Source organism: Haliotis asinina, chromosome 12 (assembly GCF_037392515.1).
Source record: "Haliotis asinina isolate JCU_RB_2024 chromosome 12, JCU_Hal_asi_v2, whole genome shotgun sequence".
Lineage (NCBI taxonomy): Eukaryota > Metazoa > Mollusca > Gastropoda > Lepetellida > Haliotidae > Haliotis > Haliotis asinina.
In genome coordinates, this window is record NC_090291.1 from 50,716,559 (window position 1) to 50,739,645 (window position 23,087).

The 23,087-nt window shown below is 40.2% G+C and overlaps 1 protein-coding gene across 6 annotated transcripts in view; it reads left to right on the top strand.

Annotated features, from left to right (window-relative positions):
- Positions 1-23,087, top strand: part of LOC137257679 (nibrin-like) — a 37,825-nt gene that overhangs the window by 12,751 nt on the left and 1,987 nt on the right. For all 6 annotated transcript variants that reach the window (XM_067795045.1, XM_067795041.1, XM_067795040.1 and 3 more), the window contains 15 exons: positions 3,927-4,060; positions 5,031-5,173; positions 5,598-5,757; positions 6,732-6,835; positions 7,819-7,936; positions 10,334-10,527; positions 10,657-10,748; positions 11,642-11,744; positions 12,338-12,410; positions 13,023-13,084; positions 13,835-14,918; positions 18,963-19,043; positions 19,852-20,043; positions 21,083-21,196; positions 22,466-22,515. In XM_067795045.1, coding sequence (XP_067651146.1) covers positions 3,927-4,060; positions 5,031-5,173; positions 5,598-5,757; positions 6,732-6,835; positions 7,819-7,936; positions 10,334-10,527; positions 10,657-10,748; positions 11,642-11,744; positions 12,338-12,410; positions 13,023-13,084; positions 13,835-14,918; positions 18,963-19,043; positions 19,852-20,043; positions 21,083-21,196; positions 22,466-22,515 — 2,704 coding nt within the window. The remainder of the gene's footprint in view (positions 1-3,926; positions 4,061-5,030; positions 5,174-5,597; positions 5,758-6,731; positions 6,836-7,818; positions 7,937-10,333; positions 10,528-10,656; positions 10,749-11,641; positions 11,745-12,337; positions 12,411-13,022; positions 13,085-13,834; positions 14,919-18,962; positions 19,044-19,851; positions 20,044-21,082; positions 21,197-22,465; positions 22,516-23,087) is intronic.

Sequence of the window (23,087 nt, forward strand, 5' to 3'; positions counted from 1 at the left end):
TTGAGAGCAGTGCCGGTGAAAACTGAGAAATTCAACGACGGTAGAACCGAGTCATTTTCACCACGGCAGTATAAGAGATTAACCCAGGGCAACATACCTGAGCTGACAATATCGGTGTTAGATATAAATCATAATCCTGTAAATATAGGATACCTCAGCTTAACGCTTCACGTAACATGACCAGCGCACAAGGGCCCGGAGTGAAAAAATGCGTCAATATCGGGATCTCCGACCTCGGAGACACACGCGGTTTCGATGCTCCCGGAGTAGATGGTAAATCGTATGCCTTGCAACTGAAAAACAACATTTACAAACGCGTTGAAGTCACCTCCGGTGGAACCCTAAGTGATATAGTAGATACCACAAGAGCAACAGTCAACACTAAGTACACCCTTGTCAACACCGGTGATAATAATTGGGTAATATACCCATCGTTCGGTGGTAAACTGTTCGACTTAGACGATGTTGAGAGCACTACCGTCGTCAAAAACAAACCATATATGCTCGTCTTCACCGAAGATGACAAGTGGGTGTTGTTACCCGATAACAAATGGTTTCTCAATATTAAACTCGTCTCCCCTTACGTGTTCACGGATAACAAAGACAACCACCTAAACAAAGTCGTGAACAATGGAACCCTGCTCGTGGCTTACGTCCCAACTCATAGACGTAGTATAGTCGTCAGCCCAGTCAACACTATAGCAGCCCACATGCTATCGAGTAAACCGGCCATGCAAAACGTGAAATTGCAGTTGGTGTCTGAATTCGAAGGCGTGGTCAAGATACTAGAGGATCTACCGGCAAACTCAACATTGTTCATCAAAGTCTACCTAGGGGAATCATCGGGGAATGATGTCGAGATCGTGAAGGGGATCAAACTCGGGTGGGTGAAACGACACCAGTTTCAAGTTTGCAACGTTTACGTGCGGGTGGGTGTCGACTCCAAGACCAGTCTGCAGGGGGTCAACGTGATCGTGGAAAACAAGATATCACTAATCAATATCTTCCTGCCTGACAACATACACTTCATGGGTATGAAGTTAACCCCTGAATTATTATCAGAAAACCAGTTGGAAATTATATCATAATAGTATAATAATGACTAGTCATCATCCCAACACTACGCTTAACGACCTGGGAGATACGGAGGGATTCGATCAGCCTGGTGAGGAAGATGAATTATACATCCTGCACTTCAAAGACAACGTGTACAGACGGGTGTCGTTATCAGATTTAAAAGAACCCAAATGGCTGATCAACTTAACACTCGCCTCACCTTATATCACAACAAAAGAGGGGTGGAGGTTTATCTCTAAGATTAGGAATAACGGTATCTGGCCCGGGGATTTCATTACGGGGAATGAAGCAACAGCCAAGGTATATTTTTATGAAGGAAAAATTGGATTAATTTCTGGAATAGAAAGTAAATTAACATTTAGCAGTAGTTATTTACACGAAAGGCAGCTTGAGATATTCTCCCCCTACACAATCATCATAGAAGTCATGTTTACGTATTTTGACCAGGAAAACTCCTCGAAAGGACGTCAATTTTTACCCGGGGTGGTATTACACTGGTTTACCGAACACTTAGATCAATATTGCCGTATTGTTATACAACGGGATACCCCCACGGGTTCTATAAAACGTTTAATAAGCCTCCCTGGGGTTTTTATTACAACAGAAAAGTCTATTAACCTCTCACCTCTTAGCATTAGTTATGATCTACTCCTTATAGGCTTCAAATACATTGATAGACTATTAACTGAAACCCAATTAAAATATTTTTCAAAATATATATTATAGGATGGGTCTGTACCCAGTCGTAGAGGAAGTAGCGAAGACGTTGGAAACCGTAGATGGGTTCCGCTTGAGGCAGTTATGTGATGTGAAACGTCAACTAGAACAAGACCGTGACACGCGGAAAGCACTATGTAAAAAGTACAATAGAGCTTTCAATATCGTGGACGGGGCTGACACTACCCTTATGGCAACCAGCATGGGACTAGGGGCGGCAGGCGTTGGGTTGTTAACCACCATCGTGGCTGCACCTATAGTGCTAGGTATTGAAATAACGGCTGGGGTGACAGGGTTGGTAGGGTTGGCGCTTAAGTTAGTATCACGCAGACTTAATCGTAAGGCATTGAAACACGACGAGATCAGGGTTCTGGCTGAAGCAAAGCTGAACACAGTTAGTGAGCGTATTTCCACGGCACTCTCTGACAGTAAGATCTCAGAAGAGGAGTTTCGTTCAATCCTATCTGAACTCACAAAATATAACGGAATGAAACAAGATATTCGGTCCAAGTCTCGTAAGTCTGCTATCAGCGAGGATGAGAAAAAAAAGTACATAGAACAGGGGATACAAAAAGCCCAACAAGCCTTTATTACGAACACCAAAGAGATCATAGGCGGTTCACGTTAAACTGTTTCATCGATATAAACATAACATAGCCGTAAGCGAGCCACCGATCCTATATGGTCGGTCAAAACTTACAACAAATTATTGATCGTGCCGTACGGCACAGTGTTACCGCCTGCCAAGTCACGGTAAACGTGATGGCGTGGTTTTGTAGTAGGGGCAATAATAGCAAGAGCTAATGGTCCCATCAAAGCCTCATTTAGTAAATGAGGCTTTTTAGAGGGGGTTTTTGAAAAGTGGTCCAGAACTCTCATTATCTATACTACTACAAGTACAAATTTACCCTTTTGTCTCGTACTGTCAAAGCTGGTTGTTGCAACTGAAAACTTCAGTCGCGCAATCGGAAGTCATCCTCATAAACGTGCTACCTAAAGATCAAAAGTAATGTTTAACGGACTCAACAATCAAGTGACATGTTTAACTACACATCTATACACACATTGTCAGCACACTTACCAAATGAACTTTACTAAAACAATTAACCATAATTAAGTTGTTACCAGTGACACGTTGATCACGGACAGACAGGATATCTCTAAACAAACAATGGCGCATGTTGTTGTCATGTGACAGTCTCTTTTAGCAGTCATGTGATTTCCTTGAAAATACAAAATGAGAAGTGATTAAGGTGTAGGATCAATTTTTTTAACCAGTACGGTTAGTAACATGGCAGAGCAGTTCAGCGAAGGACCTGATCAGCCCAGGGAGATAACTGGATCGCATGTTACACCTAAAAAGCGAAAATTGTCTGTGAAGACAATAGAGACAAAATACGAGGCTGTCATAGCTGTGGAGTCGGGTGGAAAATCCAAAGCAGAAATTGCAACTGAATTTGGCATACCCAGAAATACACTTTCTACATGGATAAAAAATGCTGATAAAATCAAATTCCCCACATGTACATGTATGTACATTCCGATTCCGTTTGTATGAACTATATAACTTTTTATACTGACTGAAAATGAATTAGTGCTGTCAACTAAATGGGATCGCTTGTGAGTTTGTTAAATTATTCTTGTTCTTATCTTTTTGTATGCATATTTATTTGCCATGACAAATAAAGTGATTGAATTGATTTACATTTGCATATATTTTAAGTTAAAGATCAATACTGCCGTAAACGTTTATTGCAAAGATATATTGTTCGTATGTGTATCCTACTGCAAAATAACGATGTGTTAAGCACCGTGGTCGTGTTGGTTCTTGGTCTTTTCAATGCTGACGGATGTGTCGAACACTCGGATAAGTCGAACTTTCCCCTTGGACCCGACGAGTTCGACACAACGGGGTCTGACTGTATATGCATGCTTCTGAAAAGTGCAGTATGCAAGTACATTTATTTTCAAGTTAAACGGTAATACATATTCATCAGTACCCCTTATCTTTTAATGTATTTGATTCCCAACACCCTGGGCCCTGTTAGAAGCTGGAGCTCAGCACCTCCATCGTGGGACGTGCCCAAGTCACATGTTGCTGTACAGTGCAGATCATGGTTCATTTCTTCCAGATGTGAAGTATGTGTTGCTGGTTGGTCGAGAGTACTCAGTAGGACGTAAGGACTGTGATATTCTCCTGACAACTGATCCCACTGTCAGTAGAAAACATTCAGTACTGCAACTGACTCACGCAGAATCCAACCTGGTAATTCAAAGACTTTTTTTAAACAATGATGATAAAGGGACTATTCATAATTCCTGGCTAGGGGGTTGATGATGATTTTAAGGAGGGGTCCGATTTTGTTCTAGGGAGTCTTGGGGTATGGGGTATGGGTGTATCACTTACTTTGTACAAAATTTTAATTGGGGCCCAGTCACATTGTACATACTTCTTAATATAAATCATTATCATAAATATAACCCATAAATTATGACCGATCCCTAAGGATATTGTTCTGCATTCAGAGTATTGATGTTTATGGGATTGACTATCATTGGATGTATTTTTATTACTCTTAGGAAAGTAGTATCGGCTTGCATAATTATTTACTCAGAACATGTGTATCCTTTCACACTAAATTTATGTTTTGTCTCTACATATTTGTCAAATCGGTGTCAATATATTTGCAGATGAATTGCAGGAGCAGTGTGTTAGGTTTTTAGGTACATCATCCCTAGTGGATAATATACCTGTTTGAATACATCATATTTTAAGATTTTTTTTCTACTGAAGAAATATGAAATTGTTAAAAATTATTTCCCTTATTTACAAATATGGAGCATTATTTAAAACAAAACAGTTGTAAATGAAAAGTGATCACTTTCATTTTCCAAAATGAAAAAATGTACTGTGAACAGGTCACAGAAGCAGTTAAGTTCAATTCCTTGACACCAGTGAAGATCTGAGTTAGAGTTGATCTTCAGTAACCCATGCTTGTGAAAGGTGACTAACAGGATTGGGTGGTCAGGCTTGCTGACTTGGTTGACCAAGTCATCAGTTCCTAGTTGAGTGGATTCCTAGTGCTCATGGTGTTGATCACTGGGTTATCTGGTCCACATTGGATTGTTTATAGGCCGCCTCAATATCGCTGGAATATTGCTGAGGCTGGCGTAAAATTACACTTGCTCACTCAATCCCTTGATCTGAAGAAGAGTTGACTGTTTGTGCTGTTTAGAGCCACCCCCAGAAGTCTGCGCTGGTCACCCTGAAGGATGTGTCCAAGTTCGGGACTTGGGTGAACAAAAAGCGAGTGTCAGGCGAAACACTGGTCAAAGATGGAGATGAGGTGGCATTTGGCTCTCCCAAGTCAGTCTTCCTGTGAGTTGGTACTGGCTGTCAAGACCTGTGTATTTTGTATGAAAGGAGAGTTCCATTCCATTCATTCATATAACAATGAACATTGAGACCGAGGAGCAACAGTTTCATATGTATTGAGATACATAATTTTAACTGTGTTTACACGAGCTTCTTCATGTTCCATGTTGCTAGGCTGTTCACAAGGTTGCTGCTGTGTTCGTCTTGCACAATTTGTGATCAGTCTTTTTCTGATAGTATTCTATCTAACTCTTTGAACACATTTCTTCTGTAAAACTTGATGACGTCATAACACTTTCTGTCATGATCGTTTATAGATAATTTTTAAAGCAAGCCTAAATGTAAAGTATGAAATGTAACCGTTTGAGTAGTGTACAGTACAGGAATCTTGTTTTGTATTTATCTAAGGAAAGTTATTGTTTTACAGTATTGTCAATGAGCCTTTCATCATTACGACCTCCTGCTTGGATGTAGCATCAAAGAAATCTGCGAAAGCTGTAGTACGAACGTTTGGAGGCCATGTCGTGAGTGAGTGGACAAAGAACTGTTCACTTCTTGTGATGAACAGTATTAGCGTCACCATTAAGGTGGGTGGTGTGACCAATGTGGTGCAACACATCCATAGACATATACATACAACATTTTTTATAAGGATATTTGCCCGGTTTGATTCCCCGCATTGGTACAATATGTGAAACCCATTTCTGCTGTCCCCAGCTGGAACATTGCTGAAAGCAAGCAAAGTAAAACCATACCCACTCACTCACTCACTCACTCACTCACTCACTCACTCACTCACTCACTCACTCACTCACTCACTCACTCACTCACTCACTCACTCACTCACAAGCAGCCACGCATACACTTATTACGAATAAGATAAATGTGTTAAATTCTGATTAGTTAATAGCGAAAGCATATGAAACCATGTAGGTGGATTTGCCAGGGTGTACAAAATGTACACCCTGTCAAGTCTGTTATGTGACACGCTACAGGGGTTGTACAAATGATCTTGACCTTAGATGGAATGTGGCTGACAAACGGCTGATCACTTCAAAATTTTAGACTTGGCGTTACAGTTATGAGTATAAACGGAGTAATAAACTTATTTCTGTAATTTTATTTGTTTGTGTCAATAAATGTATCCAAATAATAAAATGTTGCTGTATTTCACTTGTCATTTAACAAAACCTCAAATTTAATCATTTTTATCATACACTAAGCCATCCCGATTTATCTCCCTTCGTGACTGTTCAGTAAGTATCGTGGCAGAACATTTTGTGTCTCATTTTGCCGAATGTTGAATGTTGTTATTTAAAGATATGCTAAATTGAAAGATCTGAAAGGTAATAAATTCATCACATTGTGTTTTGAAAGTGTGTAGGGGACTGTGTGACCCTTGTGAATTCCATACACAGTCCCGTATACCCTTTCGAAACACTGTGTAAATAATAACATGAGCGAAATCTTCTTGAGTACAGCGCTAAACCCCATTTTAGCTGACCTCTGAAATAATCAAGATTGTCATCGGCCGAGTCAGACTATACACTTCTGTTTACAGGTGATTTGTGCTATGATTACCCAGAAATCCATAGTGCTTCCTTCATATCTAGAAAAGCTTCAGGATCATCTGAAAGGAGAAGGGGAGAAACCTGACCCAGACACGTAGGTTGACAGATGGAGCTGTTCTCTTCAATACCATTTTGACTCTTTCTTTGTTTGGGATAAATCTGATGATCACAAGATAATTTACACCACCCTTCCTCTTAGCTAAGCTGGGTAGCCCACTGGTTAACGCTCATCACACTGAAGGCCTTGGTTCAGTTCCCCTCATGGATACAGTGTGGAACTCCGCTTCTAGTGTCTCCCGCCATGATATTGCTGGAATATTGCTAAAACATAGTAAAAGGAAGATACAACCCAACTCACTCACTCACTCACTCACTCACTCACTCACTCACTCACTCACTCACTACCTGATGATCATGATCAATAGGATGTTCTTTTGTTATGAATCATACATAATGTTTGCCAATTCAGACAGCTTTGTAGACACTTGATGGTTACTATTATCACCAAGCTGACATTGAATCAACATGGTTTTCTTCTTGGATGAACACTTTGTCGGTTTCATTCTGTCACTGCTTAGTTGTCAAAGCAGATGCATTATGGGATAGGTGGCCTAGTGGATTAATTGTCATGGGTTTGAATCTTATGACTTGCCCGTGCTACTATCTTTGGTCTCTCAGCACTTTCAGCTGGTGACTTTCACCACTGTGGGGTCCATACATGGGTGTGTGCGTGTGAGAGGCACTGTTGCATCCCTCTGCCTAAAGTCCTTTATCAGGCCCGAATCCCAGAACTGACCTCTTGACCAGGCCTGTCTTGTAAACCTGTTCCTGTGAGTTTTACCCTGGTGATAAAATTCTAAGATCTGGATAACTTCACGCATCAACCCTTTACAAAGCTGAAAGTGATATATGTATGGCATGGAAAACTTTTGCAAGGGCACTGAAACAAAGACTCTCACATTCAATTAGTAGCTGATCTTGTAAGAATATTGTGGAAACGCTGTTTACACAAATCAGTCTCTCTTGCATGTTCATTTGCCTTTTATTACACTAAACCATCTGTATTGTCATGACCAGGTATCTGCCCACAGTGTCCGAGACCCAAGTCAACCCAGAGGAAGTGTCTTTTAAACCCAACCCAAACAGGGCCTCAGTATTTAAAGGGATGAAGTTCATATTTCTAAGTCAAAGACAGGTGAGACAGACATATAGCTATTAAGTTACCAAGATTTTCATAGAGTATGCCTTGTGCAAACAAAGGTTCAATTTTCTTGAAAGTATGGTAGAGTTATCTGTGCTTTTCTGCATGCACATCTAGAAAAAAGGTTAGATGACGAGGCTGGGAGGAATGTGTGAATGGAAAATGAACATTTCTGAAAGTCTGAAAGAAACAAAATGGGTTGGTGGATGTATTTCAGTGTATTGTATAAGTGTTTGATCTTCTGTGTGGTCCATCTGTTAAAACTATGTAAAGGGTATGTGATTAATATTTGTGGTTAAGTAGAGATATGCTGAATAGTATTTCAAAATAATTAAAAATAAAAATATCAACCAAAATAGATATTGTGTGGTTTTATTATCCCCCCAGCATGTAATGCGGGGGGAAATAGTTGACACCTCGTCTGTCCGCATAACTCAGAAATCGTTCAGTATTTTTAGACCAAACTTTATAGATATAGTAATCTCTGCCTATGGTTGTGCCTTTTGCTATTTACAGATTTTTGGCATTTATATTTTTTTTGTTTTTCCATGGAACATTTTGGTGTTAGTCTTATGGTGTTTTGGACTTCGTTTCCGGAGCAGAATTCAAAAACTGTTCAATATTTTTCTACAAAACTTGGTAGATATATCAATCAGAACCTAAAGTTGTGCCTTTTGCTATGTACAGGTTTTTGTGATTTATTATTTTCTCGGTTTCCATGGAAATGTTTCGGACCTAGTCTGAAAAGTGAGGCGTGTGTTTCGTTTCCAAAGCAGAACCCAAAAGCTGTTCAATATTTTTCTGCAAAACTTGGTAGATATATCACTCAGAAATTGAAGTGGTGCCTTTTGCTATGTACAGGTTTTTGTGATTTATTATTTTCTCGGTTTCCATGGAAATGTTTCAGAGATAGTCTCAAAAATGAGAGGTGTGTTTCGTTTCCGGAGCAGAACTCAAAAACCATTCAATATTTTTCTGCAAAACATGGTAGATATATCATTCAGAAGCTGAAGTGGTGCATTTGCTATGTACAGGTTTTTGTGATGTATTATTTTCTCGGTTTCCATGGAAACGTTTTGGACATAGTCTCAAAATGGAGGGATGGGCTTCGTTTCCGGAGCAGAACTCAAAACCCGTTCAATATTTTTCTGCAAAACTTTAGGGATATATCAGTCAGAAGCTGAAGTGGTACCTTTTGCTATTGACAGGATTTTGTGATTTCATATTTTCTCAGTGTCCATGGAAACGTTTCGGGCTTGGTCTCAAAAGTGAGAGGTATGTTTCGTTTCCGCAGCACAGCTCAAAAACTTCTTAATATCTGTTGGTAAAACTTGGTAGATATGTGTTGCAGATGACAAAGTGGTGCCTTTTGCTATTTACAGGTTTTTGTGATTTCATATTTTCTCAGTTTCCATGGAAACGTTTCGGGCTTAGTCTCAAAAGTGAGAGGTGTGTTTCGTTTCCGCAGCACAACTCAAAAACTTCTTAATATCTGTTGGTAAAACTTGGTAGATATGTGTTGCAGATGGCAAAGTGGTGCCTTTTGCTATTTACAGGTTTTTGTGATTTATTATTGTCTCGGTTTCCATGGACACGTTTCAGGCTTCATTTCCAGAGTACAACTCGAAAACCATTTCATATCTATCAAAATATGTTGGCAGATGTATGAGGCAGATCTTGAAATGGTGACTACTTCTGATTATAGATATATGGCATTTATATTTTTCATGAATTCCATGGAAACAATTGAAACTTTGTCTAAAAACACAATAAGTAACTGTCAGATGATTTGTTCTTTCAAACATGTGGGGGCTGGGTTGGTATGTCATCTTCTGATGACTCTTGTGTTCACATCCTTAATTGTCGGGGAACTATGCATTTAGTAGCTCTGATCTATGCATTCAGCAGTGCCATTTACTTGATTTTTTGTGAACTCTTGTACTCACTGTCTTCAAATTTGGTGACAGCCTACATTGGGGCATTACACAGACTCATGTCAATTTAGGTGACCTTCACCTTATTTTCAAACTCTTGTTAGCTCAACATCTCCTGCACTCATGTACCCAATATCTTCAAAACTGATGACAGCATACATTTGGGAACTACACAGACACCAGTTCAACTGTGGACCTTGACCTTATGTCCAAGGTCACCATGAGACATTGACCACTTTTCAAACTTATGTGAAGACATCTTATAAAAGATTGACGTAAAGAAGTAAAATTCCATTTATGGTCAGCCTCATTAGAAAGTTGCATTTGAAGGCTATGCTTCTGACACAGTTCTCAGTGTTTCACATGCTACAAATTGGGACCAAACAGAACCACAGAAAATGTGTGCTCAATGAAAAATTCTTTCTGGTATGATTCTGAAGTAGTTGAGTGTCTGTAGTTCAAGAAGATGAACCTAGCAGTGGAGTTGGCAGGGGGAATGCCAATACTGATGGAGGAGGGAAGTGATGACAATGACGACCGAGTCCTGGTGGAGAGTGGAACCGTTGTCATGAACTGTGGCACTGAAGATCTAAAGACTTTAACACCAGCTGGGCAGGAGTGGGTCACCCATGTCAACAAGTACCTGAAACGGTGAGGGAGCAGAAAGTAAACTTGTTGCATCATAGACATCAGGATTCTTAAAATATGTCAGATGTTTGTCATAACTCACATAGTATGAGGATTGATTTTAACGGCTTAAACTCACTATTTATGGTGCAGGAAGAAGAAGAATGTGATCCAGGATGCGGAGGTCGGTTACGCAGTACTGTACTGCTCCACAGACAAACACTGTAACCCTGATATAGACAAAGGTACGTCCTCTATCATGGAGGCCAGCTCCACAGACAAACACTCTAACCCTGATAGAGACAGAGTTATGTCCTTGAACATGGAGAACATGGTACATATGTAAAGTGTCATCTCAGTCTTGCTCAAATGAGTGAGTGAGTTTAATTTTACACAGCATTCAGCAATATTCCAGCTGTATGGTGACGGTCTGTGAATAATGAAGTCTGGACCAGACAACAGCAGTGATCAACAGTATGATCATCTATCTATGCAGCTGGGAACCAATGACATGTGTCAACCAAATCAGCAAATCTGACCACCCAATGTCATTAGTCACCTAATACTGAATTTCAGATCTTCCTAGGTCTTGCTTTAATGAGTCCTTCAATGTCACAGATATTGTAAATCTTGCAATCTCAAATAAAGGATATGCGTCTTTTAAATCTTGACGATCATTTTGACATGCTGAGTACATGACAGAGAGACAGTGATTTTTGTAACTGTTTCATAAAATGACATGAGCTCAGAACTATTGCCCGCCATTCTGGGGTCACAGTGTGTTTTGTATGATTTGTAAGTTGTTGAAGGACATCAGTTTGTGTGCTGGATGATTGTGGACTCTAGGGAGAGAATAAAAGGCATTTATCACACTTGTTTCTAAGTGATGCATGCAGTTCGTTGTTCCAGCAACACCACAGGAACTTCCTGGGTTAACAAGTCTTTATATACCCCCATCTTGTTGTGACCCCTACCAAATAATACCTTCATTATGTACCTTTACCACACAGAAAAATCATTTTCATTCCAATTCATTCTGTTCATCCAAATGCAAAGTCCATATCCATGTTTACTACAGCACCATGCCACTCTGTTGTGAAACGGTTTTGTTTGAAAGTATCATGTATATTTCTTCCAGCCCAGCAGCTGTTTCAGAACGTTCCGTCCCAGTCTCTTTCTCAGTCGGCAGCGGAACATGTAACGCCAGATATTCTGGTGGCCAACACGGAAACCTCGCCTGGGTATAACCACCTTGTAGATATACTTCATCAACCTAAAGATAATACATAATTCTCAAGCATTGTTGTTTCAGGAGAATATATTGTATGTCTGGTTTAAGCAGAATTCAACTGCTTGTATTTCTGGTATGTCAAGAAGCATTTCTTAGTGTTGGCTTTCATGCATCTGTTTTTGAAAAGAAATGCATTGCTGTTTGGTTCTCTTTCTTATGCTGACTGTGACGATTAGAGCGGACTAACATATATCAGCTGGTTAAGCATATGATCAGGTCGATTGTGTGTCAGGATGGTGTGCTTTGCAGAGTTGCACCCATTGTATCCGTGGGTTTGATCCTGTCACACAAAACAATTGCTCTGTCCATGGAATTAACTGACTTGGCTTGACGTCTTTAGAGGAAAGCATTCCTCATTGATCCAGCAGAAAGTCGGTGATGTGACAGGAATGATGTTTGAAACAACAATAAATCCAACACTCACTCACGTTTGTTGTCAGAATCATTTGTAAGAGTTTATTTGATGTTTCCTGTGTTTTAGATAATGTGAATAGTAGAAGATACGGATTTATGTAAGTAGTGATTATCTCTGATCTTTTGCAGGAGGAGGCGAGGTAAGGATAGAGAAGTTACAGGTGACAAGTCCGTGGTTGATGAGAGCATATTACATGAACAGGTATGTACCATGATTTTTACACCTTGAAAGAAACCCATGACTGTAGCCCAGAATGAATGTATTTTGGACTGTAGGATGTTCATTCCAGGTAAAAACCCATTACGATCCTTGGCAACATACACTAGGCCTAGATTTTCAAAGCTCTCTTACCGCTAAGATAGTCCTAAGTGCCATACATTAACATTAACTTAGCGTTAAGACAGCTTCAGATATCAAGGCCCTGGTCAGTAGCAACACATGCTGGTTGTTAGCAATCTATGTGTATTGTATGAGATGATTAAATGGTCTGGGTAATGATTCAAAACGACTTATTTGCGTGTCACGATGTGGATTAATTGTCGTCATATCAGTCACATGTTTGTTTAGCGCAGACTTGATTATGTACAGTTTCATATCATAAAGTTGGTATGTTTGGCTTTTCGTGAGCAAACATTTCCTGTGACTGTTTTAAAAAATGTTTAGAAAGCATGAATTGATATGGTCTGTATGTGATGTCTCACTATGTATAAATGACTAGAGAACTGTCTGACGTAGTACAAGCTAATGTATTTTACGACCAGTTCACATTGTGTCAAGTTACAGTGGTTTCAATTATAGTGTTGTACGTTCCAGACTCTGAAGGTGAAGCAGGAGGTTATTGGGCGGACTTCAGCCACACCCACCAAGAGGAAGCGGTCAGTTGTTCCTTACAACATTCGTACAACATTTATGTTTAAACGGTCTCTACATGTTAATGTAACAGATTACTTAGCACTAATTCTGCATTAACCTTAATTAATTAATTCATGCAAGACAAACATTTCATTAGTGTCAGTGTTCTGTAAAGCTTGGGGACCTTTGAAGATCTGGGATAGAATTGGCCTTCAGCAACCCATGCTTGCCATAAAAGGCGACTATGTTTGTCGTAAGAGGCAACTAACAGGATCGGGTGGTCAAGCTCGCTGACTTTACACATCATCAATTCCCAATTGTGCAGATCAATGCTCATGTTGTTGATCACTGGATTGTCTGGTCCAGACTTGATTATTCTCAGACAGCTGGAATATTGCTCACTGTAAACCTTGGGGTCTGGATGGCATATTGAGCTGTAGTGCCACAGCTTGATGTGCAGATTTGTCTCCCTTGGTCATGCCAGAAGTCTGTAAAGGTGGGGAACAAATGCCTTTTCACTCTGATGATGGTTATTGTTTGTGAGCATGACACAAGTGGTTGTGGTTCTCACATAACTGATGAATGGTAAACGTCTAAGCCCTGTATATCTTCAGATTCTTCCACATAATCCTAAAAATGCTGTGGTACAACTGAATGCTGCTGCTCTTAGCCAGACACAAGGAAACCTCACTGTATTGGTGGGATAGCCTTTAAGCCATAATCACCCCACTCTCATGATGACATATTATTGACATGGCTTGTGATCCTTTCAGGACAGAAGACGTGAGAGAAGATGAAACAACACAGGCACAAGAATCAAAGAGAATCAAACAGGAAGTGGTGACACCTGTGAAGTCACAGGCACAAAGAAGGTCAAGGTCAGAAGTGTCTCCAGCTCCAGATGTCAAGGCAACAAGACAACCAAACCAGGGCATTTCTCCAGAACAGGAATCAGTTGCGAAGGGCAGAGGAAGAAGAAGCCCATCACCAGCAGTTGTGAAGAATCCTCCGCCAAGAAGTCGTTCTCCATCACCATCCCCGAGTCGCAGATCAGTGAGAGGGAAGAAAGTATCCCCAGCAAGGGAGATTGTAGTGAAGGAGGAGAATATGTTGCGATCAAATTCTGGTACAGGTTCTAGTAGAAGAGGAGGGAAAAAGTCTGTATCTCCCCAGCCAGCAAAGTCCCAGAGAGTTAAGGATGAGCTGTTTGAAGAACTTGATGATGATTTTGACATCAGTGTGAAAACACCTGCAGGAATTTCAGGGAGAAATTCACAGCCTTCTCATGTTTTGAGTGATAAAGATGTTGAGGAGGTTCAGACATTCAAAAGGATTAAGAAAGAAAAAGAAACTGAAGTGTCAAAAGTCTTACCAAAAACGTCTCCATCTTCTAAAACTAACAAGCGTGTCCTGCTTGATGACAGTGATGAAGATGACCTGTGGCAAGGAAGGCAGCAAGGTCAGAAACAGACATCAAGGGGAGATGACTCTGATGAATTCATGGATATTTTGTCTTCAAAACACAAGAAACACAAATCAGACACCAGTGGAACAAGAAGGAGTAATGACGAGGATAATTTGTTTGATGATGTTCCATCAAGAAGAAAAAGTACAGCTCTGTCAGAAACAGACAGACAAGAGACGGTTGCTGGACAAACAGGGCAGAGGGCAACACAAAAGTCCCACTCCCCGACTCCCTCCAGACACATGAAAAGGGAAAAGAATGATGACAGTCAGGAGGAGACACTGACTGAGCAGAGCAGGGTCAGTTTGGGGTCCAGACGACAAACCAGAGATGTCCCATCCGGAGAGGATGTTGTGGAAGTACCAGAGGAGGATCCAGACTCTGTTGTAGAGGTTAGTATCTTCAAATTTACATGATGTGGAGTGGGTGTAGGATGTATGTACCTACATCTAAGGGTGCAGGTGGAAGGTGTACTAATATAGCCACTGTGTCAGCATCTGCTCCGAACTCTGTTGCCATTGAACAAAGCATCCTTCAGACTGAGGTGATTGTAACTCTCGTGCCTAACAGCTGCCTTAAGAACTAAGGTTGAATGAAAGTGGCTTCTTTCATGATATAGCAGGGACTTTCGACATACAAAACTTCCGTCATTGGTCACTGACAAGGTCTTGCTACTGTATGAGTGAGGAGTTTAGTTTTACGCTGCATTGAGCAGTATTCCAGCTATATGGCAGCATTCTGTAAATAATCCAGTCTGAATGCGAAAATTGAGTGATCAACAGCACGCGCATTAATCTGCAGAATCAATGGTGGGCGAGCTGGTTAAGCATCAGGCTAGTGATCCAGCGAGATTAAGGTGACGGGGTCGAGCCCATCTGTGACAGGGTGTGAAATCCTTGGAGACAACATTGTGTGCAGACTTCTGTCAGTGTTGTGATAGTGTACAGTACACAACCCTCTGCACTTAAAAGACCCACGAATCCATTGGTATAAGACCAGATGGTGGCCACATGAATACGTGCATACACCTAGTTGCGTGCGAGTACGGCAACATGCAGTAAACTTGGACAAAGTACTGTGACTATGTGTCCCAGTCACCCAGCTGTGAATTGGGTACCTCGTTGGTAGCAAAATCTTGGTGTGCCTAGTGGCAGCAAGAGTTGTATACTCTCCAGGGAGTTGAGATTGATAATACGATGTGACGTTGAGACTGACATGTAGTTATCAGGGGAAACATATACCAGCACCTTGAGCAAGCACTCGATGCATGGATATGTGTGCTGTATAAATATCCTCTAATAATAATAATTATTAATAAAGTAGAATGACATGTGTCAACCAAGTCAGCGAGCCAGACCACCTGTTCTAATTAGTTACGACAAGTATGGGTTAATGAAGATCAATTCTAACCCTGATCTTCATAGGTCCTGCTGGAATGAGCATATCAGTGTCAGAAATGTTGAGGAATATTGCAACATCCAATCAAGGATGAGCATTTCTTAAATCTGGAAGATCGTCTGTGACATGTTGTACAGCTGTCAACTAGCAGTCAGACAAAGTTCGAAAAAGTACCGATACCCTTTTTTGAAGCGCATATACAATGTCCATGCACCATTTTACACTACTGACAAAATTATGGATTTGCCTCACTCACATAAAAAAAGTCGTTAGCCCCAAATTTGTCAATGTTTGTACTTTTAGACATCTCAAATGCCCCTCAAAGATGTTAAAATTTTGCAAGAATTTCCAGAGTTCATTTCTTTATTCAATACACAAACACTGGTGCTATCCCAAGTATGAACTGTTGAAGTAATTCAAGTCACATCTCACCACACATTAGAGCTTTATTTAGTTCCAGGTTGCCATAGTTACGTATTGTCTCTATCACTAGGTGTTGGGCTCTGTCAATATTTACCTGATTAGACAAATCTTGATTACATATCATGCTGTCGTAAATCACTTGTAACTTTACCTTCAGTCAAGGAAGTGAGTTATCGTGTTTTGTTAGGTCCTTCTGTTACTGCCTTTCTTGATATCAGAGGAAGGCTTCCTTTTGATAAAGTTTTCATTGTTAATTCGTACAGAATCAATTCTTTTCTACGATGACTGTTAATAATTTTCTGTCTTGCTATGGTATGTTGATTTTAGTACGCTTCACTATAAGTTTTTGAGTAATTGTTTCAATTTCATATAATTTTAACTTGAATTACGAATGTAAATTTCTGGTCTGCATGAAATGGTGCGCTGAAAAGTCAAGGGGACTTGGGAAAGGGACATGGAGCTTGTGTTTGCCAAATTATGGGAAAACATTCTTCAGTGAAAAATGTGCTTAGTACAAAATTATTGGCCAAAATAGTCCTTGGTTTAAAAAAGATTTAGTTGTTTTGGGACAAGTTGAATATCAAAGTTTTAAATAAAACGCAACATGAAGAAAGCACATATAAAGACAGATGACATTTTTGAGATCATGTTTATTTTAAACATAAAACAGCATGATGTGGCCATGGATGTATATAAACTGACATTGATCTGTAGTGAAAACAGTTGTGAGTGTCTCAGTGTGTTTACTGATACATGTAGAGGAAATCTCAAGATGCAAAAGCTAGAAAATTTTCTACCCGGTTACCCAGCCCCTATTACCATATGCCTACCCAGATACCCATTATGTTAATTTCTGGCATCAAATTTGCAAAAAATGGCAATATATTCTTTGGGTGAGAGGCTCAAATCTTGAGTTTTTGAATACCTTTACCATGCATTTTATTCAAAAGAAGTAACTGTAAATTATGTCTAAATCTTCAAAGACAATACAATACAACTTTTAATCATGAAAGAGTAACATATTACATTGTTTAAGCTATTTGTCACTTGGTAATGATGTGTCAGAATACAGAGACGGGCAGTGTTCACAAATGGTGTTTCAAAATAACAGGACATTGGGTCCTGTAAGTTTCAGATGTCTGTCTGACCCACTGAAATTTCACAGGACCCACAGAATATAATTAAACACACATTTCAGATTTAACCTTTCTCATAATTGGCATTGAAATCATTAACATTATATAATGACAAACAATATAAACAGCGAACAAGTGTCACATGCCACAAACAAAGTCATTGTGATATATTCAGTCAGACACTGGGGCCAGCAGGTTGGGGACTTCTGTCTGACTGTTGGCAAATCTGCCGGATTTATCAGAGAGACCGACACTATTTGTGAACACTGGACGGGTACCTGGGTTTTCAATTTTTTACCCACCCGTCCTGGGTATCAGGGTTACCCATCCCAGCTCTAGCAAAATCATCTGCAGAAACTGAGTAGTGACATTGCGGACCTGCCTACCTGGCATATCTTGCACGATTGTTTTATCATAAAATGTGATTATACTGCATACCCCCATACAGCAGATAATGCACCAATCAAGTTAGATTAGTCAAAAGATAGTTTCACTCCACTCTGTTGTTCAACTTGAAGTATTCACTATGAATGAGAACATCCTTCTCTGTTCTTCCAATATTTTTCATCAGTGTCATCAACACACATACCCGAGTCCCACCAATATATTCTGATTGCTTACGGATGGCAACAACGTGGCTCACCAAGATATTGACAACATCCCCATAATCGAGAATCCAAAATTTAATCGAGAATCGAAATTTAATTAAAATAAACACTTCCATCATTGGGTTAAGCAGGTAAACTGAAGGTGCCAGTTATGTGTATTGTACATTTTGCCATGCAGACATTAATAGTCGGGAGACATGCTGGGAGGTGCCAAATTATATTGCTCATGAGATTGTACACTTTTACACCTCAAAATACACTTTGTAGCCACTATGAATACACTTTGAAGAGGAGTAGGGTAGGTAGATCTGACATTGCAGCTGGAAGGAATTAAGAAAAAAAACACGATTGTTTTTCTATCTATTTCTTGTTAGAAAATGAAAATGGGATTTTTTTCAAATGACATTTTTACCATGGCAAATTTAGGACTTTTTGAGGATTGTCAATTTGTTTTCAAACAATTGTTTGCAACCAGTCAAATTTGGTCTGCTTTGTCTTAAAATTCCCAATAGTTGTTGTTCTTTTTTTTAACCCTGAAAAATGTGTATTGTTTGTTGAAAAGTTGGGAGGTGCATGCATGCTTGTTCTTTACAAGCATTAACATGGCGACCGGGTGAAGATATTGTGTTATGAAAGGATGTAATTGCATAGAAGGCAGAAAAAGGCTGTAGGTGTGAAAAGGTGAATACATTGAAACTGTTCATATTGTTAAATCATTGCTGTGCTGATTTAGGGAAAAGTGTTTTATTGTTCATGGAATTACTCCTGTGCCATTATAATGAAGACATATTGTGTTGATTGCTCTCATCAATGTTCTCTTGTCAGCACTGTCACAGTGCAGGACTCTATTGCTTCCGGTTCATTGTTGCAGACAAGGGACAGTAGCAGGAATGGTAACCATGACAACAAGGCAGTCCCTAGAGGATTCCTGACAACAAGGCTGCCCATCAAGGTACTGCACAATTTCTTCTTCTAGTCTATGGTTCAGTGTGGTAGCCTAGAGAGGAAAGCATTCACTTGCCACACTGAAGACCCAGGTTTGATTCCCCACAAGGGTACAATGTATGAAGTCCATTTCTGGTGTCCCCCACCATGATGTTGCTGGAATCAGGGATTGGGAAACACAGGGGCCATGTGCCATTTTGCACATTAGAATAAAAAGTGTCCCATTAAAAATTTCATGTTTACTGTTGATACAAGGGCAGTGCCCCACTCTAAATTCAGAAAATGGCTAATAATCTTGAAAATGGCCCGTTGTCAAAGTTCTCTTTTCCAATCCCCATGGAATGTTGCTAAAAGCGGTGTAAAACAAACCTACTTGCTCATTTCATACTTAGGCCAAAATTATTACTGCGATAATAAAGTTTGACCGGTAATCAAACATTAAAATGCTTGGAACCTTTGTTTCTGCATAAACACACAGTAGGTCAACAAATATGAAAGCACAAGAAAATTAAAATTCACTGTAGTAGACCCTATTTCCCAAACTCAGATGCAGTCCTGTCATCAAATGGATGCCAAGCACCAGGCAGAATAACAAGTAACATCTTTTAACATCTTGGTATGACATGGCCCGGGTTCGAACCACTGTCAAACACACTAATCTGTCAGCAAAATTTTATCGTGGAATTGGAATTCTTGTGACAGTATTGAATCACTGTAAATTTCAGCCATAAGGTAGTCCACCTGCCTCTCATTATGCTTTATTAGTTTATCCTTGTATAAGTACTAACCTCTACTGATCTGTCACCATGTTGCAGGAACAGATGGTGAAGAGGGAGGACTTCATCAAAGAGGAAAATATTTCCACTGCTGCCATGGTCACAGAGTTTGCTAATCTGGTTACCAGGCAACCTAAACCCCCAGTCAAGAAGTCAGGGAGGAAGGATATTCCCGATGGTTACACAGAATGGAATGGGAAACTTGTGAAGAACTTCAAACGGTTTAGGAAGGTAACAACATCTGTAATGTGACATGAGCCAAGGAATTAAATTTTAGAGCACATCTTATTATGCTTAAATCCCAGGGTAATGATGATAATTTCTGTATATAGCGCCAAGTATCCATGTTACTAGACTGGACGATGTTCTCAGAATCTGTTTGTTAATACCCCTGGATAACCCAAGCTGCCTCTTAGGCACTAGAATGTTATAGTGACATGACTTTATCTCTCCAGGTACCCATTTTCTGCTGGGTGAACAGAGTCAGTTTTGAAACAGATTCATTTACCTAAAGTGAGACCACATGCACTTCATTGTGGAGTAGTCCTAGAAACTCTCAGGAGTCAGGCTGCCAAACACTGTCACCCATCCAAGGACTGTCCGAGCTCAACGTTGCTTAACTTCCACTGATTCATGATCTGAGCTCTACATACAGGACCACACACAGCCACGTGTACAACTTGATCTTAGCGTACCAACAATAGTAAACTGTATACTGTTTGTCGTGTTCACTTGTCTGAGATATGTCAGACTCGTCAAAATGTTACCAGCTACACAGATATGGGATGCTGGGGGACAGCGAAGACAGCAGACATTGGCAGGATGTGGACAGACCAGCAGAAAGGCAAGCCATTCAGAAGATGATGGGCACTGAACACCCAATCCAATCCATCTACTTCCCAAGCGTCAGCCTGACTTCGACGCCTTTCCCTGATAGTCTCTTTTGGACTCTGTTAACCCTGTGCAACTGTTCGCCTGCCTCACAAAGTTGTACTGCGAGAGTGCAAATACCCATTCTTTGTTCGCCACTATGCCTTATGTTGTGTTAAGAGCAGGGGACATGTAGTTTTACAAAATGTGTTAAGTAAGGAAGTTCTGATCACCTTAGCACCAAGATCGCGTTAGGGAACATGTCTTAGCTTCATTCTGTTGAACATGCCTCTGTTATTGGACCAGTGAAAAGATAACTTTTGTTTCACATCAGCAGATTCAGCCATTATAGTGTGGTTGCCTAGCAACACTGACTAATGTTCACAAGTTTCTTTTTCAGTCCAGTCATGCAGGAGCGAACTTTCTGCCTCGCATCATCGGTGGCAGCGACCTGGTGGAACATGCTGGAAGTCAGCGCCGTGAGTTGGATGACTGGTTCAGAGATGCACTACAGGTGTGTGCCATTGTATGGAGGGTCCACAAGTGGTCTAGTTTAGGTGTTTCTTTGTCATTGATGTGTCTGAAACCTGTGTTATCATGAAATCATGATCATCTTAGTGTTTGTGGGTCATACACATCTGGTACCTACAACACTCCAGGCTTCCCTCCCCCATCAAGCAGACCCACCATGATATAACTATTGCACTGTTCAATGTGATGTTTTGTTTCGTTAGAAACTTTTGGCCAGCACAGCTTGGCATTTAGGGTTGTATCAGCACTGAATTTTTTAACAATTTGTTGCAATACTTTTAAATAAACATATTACTTTTCTTGTTTTCTAAAATGCATGTTGAAACAAAGATTTATCTGGAACTGGGTGTTAAATGATAAACACTATACTTTAGTAAGTTCATTGCCTATTTGGGGCAGTGCATTCACTGTCATGCGGGTTTCATTTATATTCCTTACATGAGTACAATGTGTGATGTTTGTTTCTGGTGTCCCCTCCATGACAGTGCAGGAATATTGCTATTAAAAGTGGAACAAAAACTAAACTCAGTCATTTATGTAGTTTGAGGGACAAAATGTGTCATTGTGACAGTGAAAGAATGTCATAATGAATCTGTTTCAAAACACAACTGAGTCTTCCTGTTAGGTTTACTTCCCATTGTGATGTCAGTTATATACATAAATGAAGCATTATAAGATGAGGTAGCAAAGACTCATCTCTATCTAGGTCGTTAAGTGATAGATACTGGACACGGGTATGCTCAATATGATTTGAAGGTGCAGCTCAACAGTTGTCACAACTACCCAATCCAGACAACTGTCTGCCTTTGTGGTAACATTTTGTTGGTATCAGAACAGTATTGATTGGTTGTAATTACATATCTGTGAAGTGGCTATACAGGCCATTCATAACAGTGCCTCCTTAAAGGCAGGTCCAGTTTTTAAACACTCCAACTGGTGAGCATTAAGATGAATAAGTGGGTGAACAATCAGATGATGAGGCACGTCTCGGAGCTGTGGTGGAAGCACTTGCTTCAACATATGTAAATATATTTTCACTATAATTATGAAGCAGTCAAATACAAGAGAATATTTCTAAATTTGTCAAAACTGGTAGGTCAGAGGTCTCAGAAAAATGACTGACACACGTTTGATGGCGACAGGTATGTTTCATGGACTCAACCATCATGGCGACAGCACAAATTGTTGAGCTTGCCTCATTTCCTGGAATTGTATTTTATGATGTATTTAGTTTATTTTTCCATATTCACAGGCCGAGAGTCAGGAGAATGAACGAGAGCGAGAGGCTCAAGACCTCTTTAAGTGAGTACAGAAGTTAAATCTCTTGTTTAGCACAGCACTGAATGATGGTTCTGTCTGACTTGTCAAAACTGGGCCAAACGATCCTGTGATTGACATCATGAATGTCAATCCACATAACAGGGCCCAGATAACGTGTAATATACAAAGACACAGAGACTGATTGTCTGTATGGTAGCCTCTCACAACAAGTATTGGTTGTAAGGAATTGATCTTCTTATCATGAATCCCCATGGATTCATAGGTGAGGGTATTGCAGAGAATTTTTGTATTGGGTTATATTTCAATGTGAAATATCCGAAGATTTCCAAGTGTTATGAAATTTTCTGAATGCATGTCAGATTACCGGTTTTGGATCAGCGTATCACAATATGTATCATTTTCATACCTGAACCAGTATATACCAATAAGGTGGTTATATTGTGCAGCCCTAGTTGGTGAGCAGGGTGACCATGTTGTTAGTATGTCACCACACCAAACCACACCACACCACACCACACCACACCACACCACACCACACCACACCACACCACACCACACCACACCACACCACACCACACCACACCACACATATT